Below are 16,187 nucleotides of genomic sequence, written 5' to 3' on the forward strand. Positions count from 1 at the left end.
TGGTGCATTTACTTTTTTTGCATTTAGGTGCATTTAGATTTTTGTTGTCGTCTTTGCTATTGGTTGATTCCCGCTCCCGTCTGCTCCCGTTAACCATTCATCCTGTACCGTCCAAATCCCGTGATTAATAGTAAATATGACTCCCATCCTGCGGGAATCCCACGGGAATCCCGTGACCCGTGGGATTTCCGAAAAAATGTCAGCCTCTAGTGTGAATGTGTATGGGTGTATATCTGAGGAGCAGGTGGCACCTTGTACGGCAGCCTCGGCCACAGTGTATGAATGTGTGTGAATGGTGAATGTATCCTGTATGATGTAAAAGCGCTTTGAGTAGTCGTTAAGACTAGAAAAGCGCTACATATATACAGCACATTTACATTTACGCTGACACGTCGTCATCTGCCGCTGTGTGTTTTCAGGCCTTCTTGAAGTTAAAGGAGACGGCCATTGAATGCCAAACAGCTCAGCTGAAGAAGCTGAAGGAGACATGTGAGAAGTAAGTGCAGAGACAGGACCCAGAAGGCACTGCCAGTGTAACTTTCTGCTTTTAGTTACTATGGTATATTGTCGTGCTTTACCTTCCGGTGGAATGGCGGTGCGTGTGTATAATGAAACACACGACAAGGGATCATCTTTACGAACTTTACTTCCTCCGGTGACAGGTTAGTTTACAATCACAGCCAATGTTGTTCTGGATGATACAATGCTTTGTTTTAGCCTCTAGCTCAGGCACAGACAGCGTTTTAGTGTGTCCATGCAGGGAGCCATGTGTGGCGTACAACTAACAAAGTGAATCACAAGTCTCGCGATGGTTAACGTTATCTAGATTAGCCGTGTTGCATTTACTGACTTAACACTTGGCTCGGAGAATTAACAAAAATACAAGACTAAGTTTATAGGCTTATGAACAGCTTAAACTGCCTTACAATATTATGTCTTAGTGTTATTAGTAGTGTATGGATTTTAAAAGTGTCTTTTTCCCTTTTTTACAATATGTGACTTTAATTCCCGGATGTTGGACTTACCACATGTGTCTAGATTTTTTTAATAACATTCCAAAAAAATGTAAAAGTTTTCCTACAAAATTAGCAATTTGTCTTTGTCCGGATGTAGTGCTGAGATGTAATTGTGTTCGCAGGGAGAAGAAAGAGCTCCAGAGGATCCTGAACAGGAAGCGACTAAACAGCATCAGCGAAGCTAAGTCCCGTGACAAAGACAAGGCTGAAACGTAATGAGCGCTTGACACGTTTATTGGCTATTTAGGCCTTTGGGATGTTTTTCTGATTCATACACCTTTCGTCTTTCATCCTTTTTATCTTTTATTTTCCACACTCTTTGTCTTTATCTTCTTATCTCCCTCTATAGGGAACTGATTGAGATCAACAGAAAACATATTCAAGATTCTGTTGCCTTAATCCGCGGGGTAAGTACCCAGACTTGTAACCATCAGCCCTTATGTATGGCCATTTATGTACTTCATAGGACGTTTTCCTGACATTGTCATCAACTTTACTCCTCACTTCTGACATATTATTTTCTTTTCCCTTCCTCACAAATTTGTTCCTAAATGCTATTGCTATCTTTCATCCCTCTATTTTTTTATGGTTTCTTGTACAATTCCCTCTTGTATGCTGTTATTCATCACATATCTCTCTGTATATGTATTTCTACTTCTTCTGCGTTTATCTTTTTCCCTACCTAAAACCCCTCAAATCTTCCTCCCATTGTCTCTTGTCTTCCTGACTACCCTCCTTCCTAAATCTGTCTCCCTCCAGCTGGAGCAGGCTCAGACCAGGAGACAGGAGGAGCTGATGCTGAAGCACCGGGAGGTGCTGCAACACATAGATGATGAACTTCCACAGGTGAGCAAAAAACACATAGTCTTGCACATACTGTACTTTGACATGCTTGAATATATATTTTTTATACTTTCCTGGTGTTTCCTATGCAGCTCCAGTCTCAGTTGGAGAGGAAACTAGATCAGGAGTATCAGGGACTACAGCAGGAAATCTGCCAGCACCTTCAGTTGGAGCTCCAGAACAAAGGTCTCCGAAAAGACGCCCTGTTCTCGCACTTGTCCAACAGCAGCCCGAGCCCCAGCTCCAACTCGGATCGGCCCTCCAACTGCTCCACACCCTCTTACCCGTCAACACCCAATCAGAGCCCCTTAAACAGGAGCATGGACAATAGCACTGCGTCATTGGCCGATTCCACTTCCTCGTCCACCACTCCCGTCCTGTCGGAGGCGGAGATCTCATTATAATAATACATACAAACGGAAATACATACATTTAACTGGGGTCTATAATGATTACAATGTGGGATAGCAACGATTTTAATTATGTACTAATTATTTCCTTTTTCATTACAGACTGTCTACAGAGCTAAATTACTTTTATTTGCTGTTTTTGTCATGTGTACATCATGCCTATTGTTGAAAATGTACTAACGATCATAACCAAACTTAAATATATATATATATTTTTTTTTACATTTTCTTGTCTTTGTCTTGCTGTTTATGTTGTATCCCCTGATACCTTTTTCTTAGCATCATTTCCAATTTTGTCTGGTCAGTAAGCTCTGCTTTGTTTTGTTTTTTTGCAATAGCATTCTGTTTGTACAAGCTTTAATCTTTTTATTGACACTTTTGAAAGTTTTAAATCGTGTAGCGCGGGGAGCAGCTTTTTGAAAACGGCTGCCTTTATTCAGGAAAACATAACACATACAGTTGGCCCAAGTGATTGCGGTAGTGGTAAGAAAAAGAACACTTTTTTGATATTTTGTTTGTAGCAATGTAAGAACAACTGGATTGCTTCATAATTGCCTCATGTACTACAAATCTGAGGAACTATTTAAAAGGCAGCCTATTGAAATGTCAGAGTGCTACAAATAAATGTCAAAACCACATATCCTTTCCACTTTTGCAAAAAAATATATTCAAAGTTCAAGTATTTTCCAGAACTGGGTATTATTAAGGAATATGAGGGAACAGAGGGCAGACTTTTTCAGAGAATTAAAAAAGCTAAAGTTTTAGCTGTAATGGCAGTGGCTGACCAGCAAATGGATCTGCAGCCTTAGCTGTTTATTTTAAACTGGAGGTTTGAGCCTCCCATTTAGCTAGCCTGATTTTACTATTATACTGTACCCCCCTCCCCCCTATCACACACACACACACACACACACACTCTCAATCAGACACCCATCTCAACACGATTAGCAGCATAATTGGCCTTTGGCCTTAAACTTCCAATCAAAGCTCAGCCAAGGTTGCGTGCGTTTGTGTTTGTGCGTGTGTTTTAGTGACATAACACACACTCACACATGCATGCCTGACAATGTACTTCCTACAGAGGCATCTGTTGTGCATTGATCGCTACTTGCCTGTTCCTTAAACCAATTCTTTACCCTAATATGTATTGATTTATGTCATGGGGACTTGCATCCAATTAAATAGAAAGTTTGTGTGTGTGTGTGTGTCACTCCATCCATGTTTAGTAGAGCAGTAAGCTTTCCAGTTTTGCAGCATAGAGAAGTTAAATAGCAACGACACTTTAGGAAACAGTCTTCAGATTACAACTTAATGTAAAATGGCATGCTAATTTGTAGTCTGAATCACCAAATGAGGAAAATACATTAAGGTATTCATTTTACATTCTAGTTACAACTCTGTAGATTAGGTAAAGTTAACAAATGAATAATAATTTAGTGTAAGATAATGTGGTACGACGTCCTGTCACAGCTCAGGTGACTGCCTGATGCTTTAATTTCACTGAAGCCTCCAAATTCAAAGAGTTGCCTTTTGTTGCCATTAGAGACTGATATGTCACAATAAAAAACAGGAGTTCAGTTCCTGAAATCTTATTTTAGGGTGAATATGGCCATAATACATCCCACACAGTTCCCTCAGTTTGATAGATACTCCAGTTAAGCCAAATATTGAATGTGGGATTGTAGTGCACAAATGGAACATTAAGTACAAATTCTGTATTTTTCTGTTTATATTCATACTTGAGACCTTTTTTCATTTTGACAGCACAATGTTTTTTTTCTTTCATGTCTTGTCTGCTCTGGGGGCTAAATGATGGTACTCTGTGTATATGTATTCTGTGCATATGTTTATTTTTATGTGAATTTTACTACTGACCACAAGTGCTGAGGAGGGATGGATTTCAGTAGAGGCCAAGGAAGGTTGAGGGAAGAAACACATTCAGTTCAATTTTTTCTCACAGAAGGTTTGTTTGTAGAGGAAATTCCTGTCTTGTCCTCTTCCACCTCCCTCCTCCACTGAGCACTGGCTGCTTGTCTGTCTGATTATCCCCCCTCACACAAACGTCTTTGTAAACTATCATCTATTTAAACGGAATTTTAACAACTTTTTCTTTTGTGGTTATTTAAGTTGTTTATTGTGTAAAAGGTTTTCACAAGCCCCCATTGGAGCTTCATTATGTTTATCTTTTCATCATCACGGAGATTTGCTTTTTCAGGGTGGAAAACATAAAGAAAGCGACTTGAAGTCAACAACAGTTACGAAATTGTTAGTAGGTCATCAGTAGGACAGCTGCAAAAACATACACCTGCTGGGGTCAGCACTTTCTTCGTATGATTACACTGACCTTGATCTCTGATAATTTAACAGCTGAAGAATGCCAGCCTGTTCACCTCTGGCTGTCCTGCACTTAGTGTGCCACACTGCATCCAAGATGTAAATGATTTTCTCATCTCATTTTGGATACTGGTATATTTTGCTGTGGAGGTGAAACAGGCACAACTCTTCTCTGATCAAAAGGTTTATTATATTTGCTAAAGAAAAGTCTATACATTCCTTTCTGCTTTTAGGGTTGTGGTAGTCCATGGCCAAGTATTCAAAGTCCCATTTGTAAGATAACCCCTGAGACTCGTTTCCTGTTTAAATGCACTTTTACAGTTTATTTTAATGAGTTTTAGCGGCTGTTGGCTAAAGAGCCGTTGTGCACATTTTGACAAATACACATGTTTTTATTTATTTTTGGTACTTTTCCCACGGATGCTAATGTGTAAAACAAAATGTGTGATAGAGGAAAATTATCTCTACTATATATAATACAAAATGGAAAAACAACACAAGAAAAATACCACAAACAAGAAGTACTTTAGATATCTGTTTTAAGTTGTTTAACCTGTAGACTAAACTGTAAAACTACATGTTGTTGGTCCAAGATAGCAGCCAGTAGCTTTGCATTTAGATGTATTGTGTCTTTGTAGATAAAGAAATAAAAGAGGATACCACTACTGGCTTGATTTACATTAACTGTATGGACAATATGTACTTTGGTCCCTTAAAACATAATTTTGAGTTAAGATATTTGGATATATCATTTGAATTTGGATCTTCATGTACTTCCAGTGTAAACCATGTCACTAAAAAGGCCAACTTAAGTTCTCTTTTTATTTAGTGCATGCTTAGATTTGGCCTGTGCTGCTTTGGCACAAAGAGAGAGAGAGAGGTCAGTATGTTAGCGCCGTTAGCTTGTTTCCTTAACACCAGAATGGAGCCTGGGGTCATTTAAACAGACATGCACAATATCAAACTCTGACTCAAACACAGCAACTTGAAATTAGACACTATGCTCGCTTCAGCATTACACACACACAAACACTCCTTGACTTTATTCTTATTAGACATGTGGCGTGCCTAGTCTCACTCTGGCCCACCCTGAGCCCTCTGGCTGTCATGTCTTCTCTCTCTTTCTTTGTCTTCCTCTTTATACTCCACTGTTCCATTTTCTTCAAATCAGTTTTACTTCAAAATTAGACCATCTTTTACTTTTGCACTACTTAAATTAATTAAAGCAGCCGTGTACACTTTAAATAGTGAAGAAAGCATGTATACATTAGGACAAAAGGTATGTAGAGAGTTTTGTTGACCCTGTGTATGTGCATGTGATTCTCTCATATAAGGAAATACTATACAATGATCCAGATGTAATATTTGATTTGGAATTAATACAAAGTAAATGAGTGAACATTCATTAACAAAATTAAAACTTCCTGTTACAGAGCTGAACCTCGGCAGTTTTTGTATATGTGTGTGTGTGTTTGTGTGTGTGTGTGAGATTGTTCCAGTACAGTTTTTTTTTAACTTTAATTATATTTACAATGGATGATGGGGGATTGTTGCCGATGTCCCTGGTGGAAGTTGCAACTCCACTGTGGCAAAGTCCAAGGGATTGATGAGGCAGGTTTGATATGTTTGACTACTGGAGCACAAAGATACTCAGACAATGCCTTCTTTTTATATAAATAAATGGTAAATGGATCCACATGCATCTGGATTTTGGCAATCAAAGATCCTACAATCTTATTTTTCTAGTTCTAATTCTCTTGGTGCATCTTTCTAACCTGGATCATACATTCAGGTTTACAGTTTGATGTTCAAGTTAATGAAATAAAAAAAATAAAAAATACAAACATTCATTGAAATCACAATCATACACCCCTGTATAACCTAATACAGTACAGTCAGTACATAATTGAGCTGGTAAGACCAGTGTATGTTTCAGTCCAGGTGTAAATAAATGAATGTGTGCCAAAGGTGTCTTACCACACCAGCGGATGCTGGGTACATGAGCAGACTCAAAACTCTTCCAGACTCCTGGGGAGGCTTGCCATCAATCCTGGGTGAAACAACTTCACCAGAAAAGAAACAAAACACTCACAAAAACACCTGACCTGTCAATAGACAGAATCAGAGAAATATAAGTATCAATCATGTCAAACTATTAAGTTCAATTTGTTATTTACCATAATTAATAACAGCATTACAATGAACGGCAGAATTTCCCCGTAACCTTCTGTTGTCTATCGTCACGCTAGTCTCTCTCCCGCAGCTCTTTTCAGCTCAGACAAGTAGGCTGTGCTATTATTTCTAGCTGCACCTGATTGGCTTAAACAGACTTGTCAGTCACTCAGTTTGCTCACTGTGATTGGACACTTACTCAAACCCACATATGTACATTGATTTTCTAGCAACTGGTCTACATGCATGCAATTAGAGATTTAATTCAAACATTATAAAAATAATAATACATAAATATGTATATATTTTAAGTCCATTAGCCCAAAGTCATGTGGGTTACACTCTGCTTTCCTACACTGTAAAACCAGGTAAAACAGCCTATCCTGATAAAATCAGTAATTTAACATAACCTAAACCTCCTAAGAAGTTGGATCAACTCATTCTAGTGAATTTAACCTAACTAAAAAATGAATTGTTGAAGTACTAAATGAGTTGTTTTGAGTACGCTTAAATTTGTGGGAAAGTTTAAGTATCAGTAATGTAATTCCAGTTTGTTCAACTGACTTATTATAATTAGGTCCGGCTATTTCAATGTTGATGTTTAAAAAAAATCATATTGTGCCCCTATTTTGGATATTAAATACACTAAAGCTGAAGTCAAAAGTTTATTTAAAGCTAAAATAAATGTAAAATGGCAGTTTCTGAGAGACACTTGTATAGTTTTCAAGGAAAATGTAAAATGTATTGTCCAAATTACCATTAAGTCAGACAATGATTAAATTCACAACTGTACACAACATTACATTTACATTATATGCTGCAAAGAGGATCTGGTAAAATGTTTAATTTTTTTTTTTGAAGCTAACTGGGATATTAAAAAGAAAGTGTAGGTAACCCTTTTGATCCACACTCCAGTCCATATGGTGGGGTTAAGGCACCAAAAAGCTGGTCGCCAACCGCCATACAAAAGAAGAAGTTGTCCTTGAGAACCATAGACTGAATATATATTAATGGACAACACATCTGGTTTGTTTGCAGTGCTGCAAATGCAAAGTAACTTAAACCTGCATTCTATCTGAACTTCTGCGGAGGCAACACACAGGTTGCAAAAGGAGATCAGTTTCTGTAGACGTCTATGGCGCAATTTCTCACTTGATTTATTACCCTAACAAACATCTTCATGAAGAGTTTATGGTCTCAATCTGTTATGAATGTTGTGGAATTAGGATCCAACTGCAGAGATGACAGGCTGGCAGGAGAGTGTTTAGCTGAGGGTGTATTCAACATAAAGAGTCCAATGAACACAGGTATCCAAATTTCAAAAGCAAAATCTCAAAATTCCAAAAGGTCAAGGAAAAAGAAAACCAAAAAATGGAACATAGACACTGGTAAACCTCACGAGGGGAAGACGGATCACAGGGAAGGCAAACGTGGAACACAACATCTGGACCACACAAACTCAAAAGGATTTGACAAGAGACAAGGGGAGCACAGACACCAAACACACTGAGTAATGAGATAACAAGACACAGGTGACACAAGGGCTGGTAAACAGGTGGAAGTCATCAGGTAATCACAGGAGTGGGAAAACACAGGAAATAAAACTAAAGACAAGAAAGCACAGAAAACCAGACTACGAAAATAAAACAGGAAACAGAACATACAGCCACCCACAAGGGAAGACAAGACAAAAACTACAATACAAGACCGGGGAGGAAACGAGAACTAAAACATATACAAGACCAAAAACTAACACAATGACAGACTATATATGTACCAAAACGCCAAACCACAACACAATTATTAGTTAGCTAGTGAGGAGTATTCTGCAACACAGAATGATGTTCATTTTTAAAATTATGGTCTTGTTGATTTTAAAATCAGCGATAAAGCAAGGGGAGTTTTATGGGGTGGCTATGATATGATTGACAATTCTCAACCTATCAAAACCTGTTACAGCTAACGTTATAGTGCAAAATCATAAACGCTAATGGCACGGGCTTAGAATCAATTTGGGACATTTTTGTGATTTACAAATGACCCTCTCAAATCTGAGTTTCGTATGTTGCAGTCTCACAGGACAAGCAGAGACTTCCTTTACTTGAACAAACTGAAATATATTGACCTCGAGAGTTGGGCAACGTTACCTGGAGGCGCCTGGAGGACAGGCACATGGCCTATCATCGCCGCCACCAGAAAGTCCGTTTTAGTGATAAAATGTCGCACATGAAAAAATATAGATTATTACCTGTTCAGCCTGGACGTGCTTTTCCCCCTCTGAAACCTAAACTTGATACTTCTGCTGCTTCTTTAAGTGCAGATGCTTTGCTGCTTGCTCCTGCCGCTGCTTACACATTTTTGCTGAAGATGTTGCTTTTCCTCTGAGAGAAACTGTGCAGCGGCTCTTGAATACTTATAAATCAATGGACCATACATTTTTTGTAGACATAGTACCGAGGCCATTGTCATATTGTAAAATTTTTCTGTGTGAGCGTGGCCTACCAATAACTCCAGCCTGTCCTACAGTGACTGTAGCTAAAGATAATTAGCAGCAAGATGCCATATTTATGCGTGGATGACTACTACAAACTGCTTCAGAATATTGCAGTTCTGGAAACAAAGTTCACCGATTAGAAGTGAACGTGGAAGTGAACGGATCTTGTGGAAATGACACCACTTAACCATGGACCATTCCCTGGAAAATAGGAGGACAACTAAAGGGCAGGGCACAGCGCCCTGAGATTTGTGATACGACCAGCTGGCCTGCATTATCAGCCAAGCAGAGCAACTCTTCAACCCCTGCACTTAGGACACAACCGCGAACAGCTGCAAAAGGGAAAATTAGCAACAAAAATCCTCCCCAACAACTGAGTGTGCAAATGATAACAGATATTCTCTTCTTCTTGCAGGATGGGTTAGGGCTAGGGTTAGGGGCTAGGTGTGTTTGGTACCCATTAGCCTCCCCATGCCTCCAACAAGTATGCAGTTGAATGGAGAATAAAGGTAGGCACTGGCCTTCGCATGTCTACCACTAAAGCGTTGACTCTCAGGGTATCGCTTAAAAAGAAACCCTTCAGAGAGGGTAGATTCCATACCGCTGCTACCAGGAGGCGGCAAAAGAGACGTTTCAACTCAAACCCCAATTTAAAGGAAAGGGGGGGGGGTAGAAGAGAGCATCCTTCTGTCTAGAGGAGATGGGAAGGGAGAAAGAAAGAGAGATCCATCCCTTTGTCTAGAGGAGGTGGATAAAAGAGAGAGAGAGAGTCAGAGAGAGAGAGAGAGAGAGCGGGTGATGGGGAAGGGGAAGGAGGGGTGGTCTGACCAATTTCAAGAGACTGGTTCTAAGGTTGAGATGCGTCTGTAGGTAAGTCTGGTCATCTTCCATCCATCCTTCTTCATCCGCCTCTCCCGTCCAAGGGTAAGCAATTTATTATTGTCTATATTAATCTAGCTGGTTAGGGTTAAGCATGCTAAACTATGGGTTAAGGTTATGCATGCTAAACTATGGGTTAAGGTTAGGCATGCTAAACTATGGGTTGGGGGGGTTGGGGTTAGGATAAGGTGTTTTGACCAAAGTGCCTCCGGGTGCAATTTGTTTTTGGCGTATAGCGTTTGAAAGTAAGGTGCCAGAGATATGCAAGTTAGGCCTACCCCCAAAACAACTAACTGGCATTCCAATGTTGCCGATCGCGTGTCTGCATGACCTTCCCCCCCGGAGCTTTGGAGCCGGGGATCACATGTGCTTCAGGCTGTAGCTGTAGCAAGTGAAGTAAGCGCATAGCGGCATTCCACAGCCAATTCTTAAGTGTAATTAGAGCCTTGTTAACACACTGGGACCTTGGAACTAACATGAACAGTATGGCAAATCTTATTTAAGTGCCTAATTTGATTTAATGCAACTGATTCATACATTGTGCTACTGTTGTGCTTTTTGCTTCCATGTACAGAAAGACTTTAAAAGTCAAATTTGTACGCTGGACTGCCAGGACGTGATGCAGCACCTTAAGTTGGAAGAAAAAGTCAGCAACAAAATTGAATTGGACCTTGTTTGCAAGATGGCACACGGGTAGTAAGTGTCCTAATCAAGTTCTTACATGTGTTTATTCATTTATGTTTTTAACATGGCAACTGGAGCCTCAACAAACAAGTAGGACTAATTGAGAACCTTCAGTTATCATTTTTTAAACACACACATTAACACAAAAATACACAGAGAGATACACACAGAACAAGACACACACAGAGAGAGACTATCAGAGACACACACACACACACACACACACACTGAGAGATACACACAGAGAAGCACACACGCACTTACACAAACACGGACACACAGAGACACGAAGACACAGACACACACACACACATACACACACACACACACACACACACACACATACACAATCACACAGACACACACACACACACACACACACAGACACACACATGTTTTATTAAAAGACAACATTTCACAGGGCAATTTAAAATAGTGGATCTGTTTTACAAGACAATACAAAAGAGACTGTAACTTCCGTTTTGAGACTTTTCATTTGAAATCCCAAAGGAAGTCCCATGTACATGTTATTGAAGGGAACTTAACAGTTACCTAGCTACTGTCAAATAAGGCTGATGGAATTGAGGCCAATGGAGGAATATATCCGTCCAGTGCAACTGCCAGGGGTGACAGTTAAAGATAAAGAAAAAAAAAACGGAGAGGGTTTTATTTACAGAAACAACTTTGTTGTTGCAGTCTGCATGCTCTAGTCCGAGCTGTGTAACCATGTGCTCCTGTGGATAGTGGATGGCTGCAAGCACTTGTTAAAACTTGAGTACAATATATAAATGTAAGTTCAATTGCTGTTTTGTAACGCAGCTAAAAGCATGTGTTAGAAGATATCAATCTAAGGCTATGTTCTGACTACAGACACAAACATACACACACACAGATCCACACACACACACACACACACACACACACAGACACACACACACACGGCTTTCCATTTTATCTTTGCATTAAAGTTCATGCTTGGGAGGACGAGGTTATGTCATTAGTAATAGATACATTTTTTTCTAAACAAGCACATTTGATTAATAAGTGAATCAAAGTTTCTGATACAGCTTTTGCAGTGTGGAGCAATGACACGTAAGTAACAATTAAAGGCAAACTACAAGTACAAGTACTAAATGTGGTTGAGTAAGTTACGCATGGGCATATATTTTGTGTCTCTCCTGTTGTAGAGAAGCATCAGATCTCTGGAGTTCTCTCTGCTGAAGCGGCTGGGGGAGTTTGGGAGTGCACGCACAACAGCCAAGATCTTTTCCACCTAGTCACAGACAGAGAGGGCCACTGCCTGAACACCTGGCACTCAGGTTGGAGTCTGAATTAAAAAAAATGAATTGCTGACATTAGGAGAAACTCCTGGGAGGTAAAAACAGGAGTATAGCTACGTCCATTTTGCACTTTGTTACTACTATCTATTAATTATTATTATATATTATTATTCTCTATTGTTCATGAGAGTTTGAAGGATGAAATGACAGTACATGGGCATTTCTCAGATTAAAGGCCAAATTGGATTGCAACAATTTTTAAAATTAAAAACCAAATTTGACTAATTGGTAAAGCTCAAAGTATCAGTCCTTTAGTCAGGAGTGACATCACCATGAGCTTGGTTGAGACCATAAGATAAGGGAATTTATTATTGTTTGCCATTTTGTGAACTATGTGGAACTCAAGTAAATGTGTCATTACCATCACATCATTGAAAAAGAAAATCAAACTTAAATGATACATCAGTGCTTTTAAAACAAGTCGTGTTTTCACATATTGTGTCTTGAACTTGATAGGATTGGGTATTTTTACATGCAAGATGAATTACAGTCATTTAGGTATCTACATTTCTGAACGTTTCTGAATGAAAATATTGGCAAAAATATAAATGTTATCGGTGATGACATTAAAGTACTGGTAATGGCAAAGGTTGTGGGTGAGCTTACGGTTCTGTGCCACGTGGGAACGGGGCGGTTGTGTTTAGGAAAACGTTGTGGGTGGGCTTACCTGAATGTATTCCCCGGGATGTGAGCCCCTTTCTGAGGGGCGATGGGTGGCTTTTCAGAGGCAGGCACTGCAGAGCTGGCTTTGTAATGGCAATGCCACTTTGTGAAGCTTTCATTGGAAAGCTAGCCTGGCAATGCCATCTAGCCCAGCTTTCATTGCGAATCTTGCCTCGCAATTCCAACTAGCACAGCTGTGATTAGGGTTAGGGGTTAGGTTAGGTTGAAAACACAGCACCCTGGATGGGTGCTGCAAGGCGCATGGGCACAAGGGGACCACTGGTGTGGATAAAACACTTAAAAACCTCCTTAAAAAACCTGGCTTGGTTCTATAAATGCTGCTTAAAAGAATGCCAAATGTTCAGAGCAGGGTAAAAGAACCACAGGACAGGACGGAAAGCGGGAAAATAAAAACCTTAAATAAAAGGTCTCCTCCACTCCTGTCTTGGAGACACTTTCAAAAAATTAAAATAAAAAAATGATTAAATAAATTAAATATATATACTGTACATAGAGAGAAACAGAGTCTTGTAAATAAATGAAATAATTAAATGAATAAATAATATATATTTAGAAAGAGAGTAAGAGTTACATAAATAAATAAAATGCCTGGTGTCCCAATATAAAAGAAATTCTATATAAATGTATTAAAATCATTATATGACATGAAATTAATTTTAAAGAACATTTAAAAGTTCTAAAATACTGTCTGAATTACTACCCCCTAAGGATAATAAGTACACATACTATCAATCATTTGTAAATAAGTGCTTGGGTTAAAAGGGCTTAAAAGGTAAAAAGTGCCACACAGTAACAAATAAGTAATAAAACATTTTAAATACATCATAGAATAAAACCACACTGTTGATAACTTGCATAAAACCAAAGGTATGTGTATCATCGTGTAAAATCTAGAGGCCAGTAATTCATGGTGTAAAACATGATGATAAATATTAACAATCCCACTAAAATATCACATGTAAACACCGGAGAATAAAAATCATAAAGGACCACCAAGGCATCTTTAAACAATTTTATTTAAGAAAAAAAACACTTAAAAATCTGTCTACATATTGGTTGGACCTCCCCTGTAGGCAGACATTAATTCCCTGAAAAGAAAGAATAATCTAAAAACCATTGTACAGAATAAAACAGTCATAAAAAAAAGAAAGAAAGGAAAACCCTACACAGGTTCAAGCGGCTTCACCGCTTTTTCAGACCTAACGGTTGTAGGATGCTTACATTTTTTATCCAAATTCTTTCAGCCATTCTTCTTTGTGCTGTGGACCAGCGAGGATTACTTTCCAGGATTGTAGCAGTTAACTGTGCCCACTTATGTTGAACAAAGTGCCTAACCAAAGCCCCCCCATCAGCTAAAGTTGGGGGGGGGGTGGGTCAGACACTATTTTTCCAGCACACTGCAGAGTCATGTTGGCATGTAGGTCCTGGAGCGGCGGCAAATTTTGGCCAATCATCTTCTCTACTGATGGAATGATACTCTGCAGTCTGCCCTTGTCCTTGGCTGTGGCAGCAGCGTATCAGATGGTGATGGAGGATGTGAGGACAGTCTGTCCTTGTCCTTGGCTGTGGCAGCAGCGTACCAGATGGTGATGGAGGATGTGAGGACAGTCTGTCCTTGTCCTTGGCTGTGGCAGTAGCGTACCAGATGGGGATGGAGGATGTGAGGACAGTCTGTCCTTGTCCTTGGCAGTGGCAGCAGCGTAACAGATGATGATGGAAAAAGCAGATTGAATCTCTTTAGCTTCCGCAGGAAGTACATTCTATGTCTGTGTGTCTCTATCCGGTTTGTTTCTAACCAGTGTGTCCCCTGTAGGACCCGGTCTTTACCAGTCCTGCCAGTCTGGTCTTTGTGTACCTGCTGTGGCGGTGGAGGAGGACACATCTTTGGAGCAGGAACTGCACGCCGTCTTTCTCAATTCCATACTTATCTTGTTTTCTTCGATTCTTTGATTGTTTTCTTCTGTGGATAACTGACATTAACGCTGCACATGTGATACACGCTATTTTAAGTATATCTTTGGGAAATCACATGTATTATACTTTAAATACATTTTTGTCAACATTTTCAATGTTTAAAATAAATAGTATTTTGCAACATAGTGTGTGGCTGAAAAAATAACAAAACTTAAGTATGATAAAATGAAAAACATTTCTATAAAATCTAACATTGTTAGGTAATTTGATGTATGTATTGTTGAAAACCCTTTTGAATGTTTAACTGTACAAATACCATTACTAATTATTATAGTTAATTATTATGAATAAATAGTGTTTAAGTGATTATTTGTTTTCTGTTTTGTGTAAAGCTCCTTGTGACTGTTAAAAGAAACAAGTTTTACTTATATATTTACTAAATATTAAAAAAGATACAGGTAAAGGTTAGAAGTTATGTTTAAATGAACTCAATAAATACCTTATGTAATAAATATAACATATTTGTAAACAGCATTTTAAAAACATATTTTGTGTACGTTAGATAAATCGCCCCGCCCCCTCTGGGCTTCCGTAGATCTCCTTTTTATAGCCCCGCCCCTCCCGGCTTCTGTAACTTCACAGCAACGAGATCAGGCGGTGGAACACCGTGCGGCAGAGCAGAATATTCTCCCTCCCTAAATTACCGTTTTTTCGGACCAAAATGAGCCGCCGCCCGCTCGAACTGTGGAGATACTAACGGAGATATTTCGGTGAAAGTCTGGAGACAGAAACGGAGACGTTTCGGTGAGTTTTGTGTGTTTGTGTCGACATCAAAGAAACTTCAAAGAAAGTGTGTGCCGAGTTGAAGACGTACCTATCAATCAGCAGATTAACTGTTAAAGTTACCGGACAGTTACTCTACAAACAGGAGAAAACTCTTCCTCCATTTTAACTTTACTTACAAATAATGTAGCAAGGTGTTGCCGGGCTTAATTCTTTTCTTTTTTCATCTAACGATGCAGGTGACGTATTCCCCCCTCCCCTCTCCTCCTCATAGCCGTTAGTACCAGTAGAGCCGTTCAAGTCTCCCGCCAAACCTGAACCGTCCTCCGCTTCTCTGCTCCATCGGTACTGGTAGGTCTACCTGCTGTGTTTAACTGGAACATCATTTTTTTATAAAGTAGCCTACATTTTCTTTAGTTGTGTGTGTGTGTGTGTTGTGTTGGTGTATGCTGTGTGTCTCTGTGTGTGTCTGTCGGTTACTGTGTGGGTGTGTTTGTGTGTGTGTGTGTGTGTGTGTGTGTGTCTGTCGGTGTCTGTCGGTGACTGTGTGTGTGTGTGTGTCTGTCGGTGACTGTGTGTGTGTGTGTTTGTTTGTGTCTGTCTGTCTGTCGGTGACTGTGTGTGTGTGTGTGTC

At 39.5% G+C, this 16,187-nt stretch overlaps 1 protein-coding gene and 1 long non-coding RNA gene across 2 annotated transcripts in view; one reads left to right on the top strand and one right to left on the bottom strand.

Moving 5' to 3' along the window:
- The window catches only part of plcb3 (phospholipase C, beta 3 (phosphatidylinositol-specific)), a 63,359-nt gene extending 60,391 nt beyond the window's left edge, over positions 1–2,968 (top strand). Inside the window, exons 30-34 of the mRNA XM_034856523.1 lie at positions 420–496; positions 1,139–1,228; positions 1,366–1,423; positions 1,776–1,862; positions 1,952–2,968. Coding sequence (XP_034712414.1) covers positions 420–496; positions 1,139–1,228; positions 1,366–1,423; positions 1,776–1,862; positions 1,952–2,263 — 624 coding nt within the window. The 3' untranslated portion in view covers positions 2,264–2,968. The remainder of the gene's footprint in view (positions 1–419; positions 497–1,138; positions 1,229–1,365; positions 1,424–1,775; positions 1,863–1,951) is intronic.
- Positions 2,969–3,902: 934 nt separating this feature from the next.
- On the bottom strand, positions 3,903–14,201 carry LOC117934955. Its single transcript, XR_004654631.1, has 3 exons — positions 14,192–14,201; positions 7,907–7,908; positions 3,903–3,992 (listed from the first exon to the last, which is right to left on the bottom strand). It is a non-coding gene; the product is annotated as an uncharacterized LOC117934955 (long non-coding RNA).
- Positions 14,202–16,187: the final 1,986 nt, after the last annotated feature.

The sequence above is a fragment of the Etheostoma cragini genome, chromosome 19 (assembly GCF_013103735.1).
Source record: "Etheostoma cragini isolate CJK2018 chromosome 19, CSU_Ecrag_1.0, whole genome shotgun sequence".
In the NCBI taxonomy this organism is placed as follows: domain Eukaryota; kingdom Metazoa; phylum Chordata; class Actinopteri; order Perciformes; family Percidae; genus Etheostoma; species Etheostoma cragini.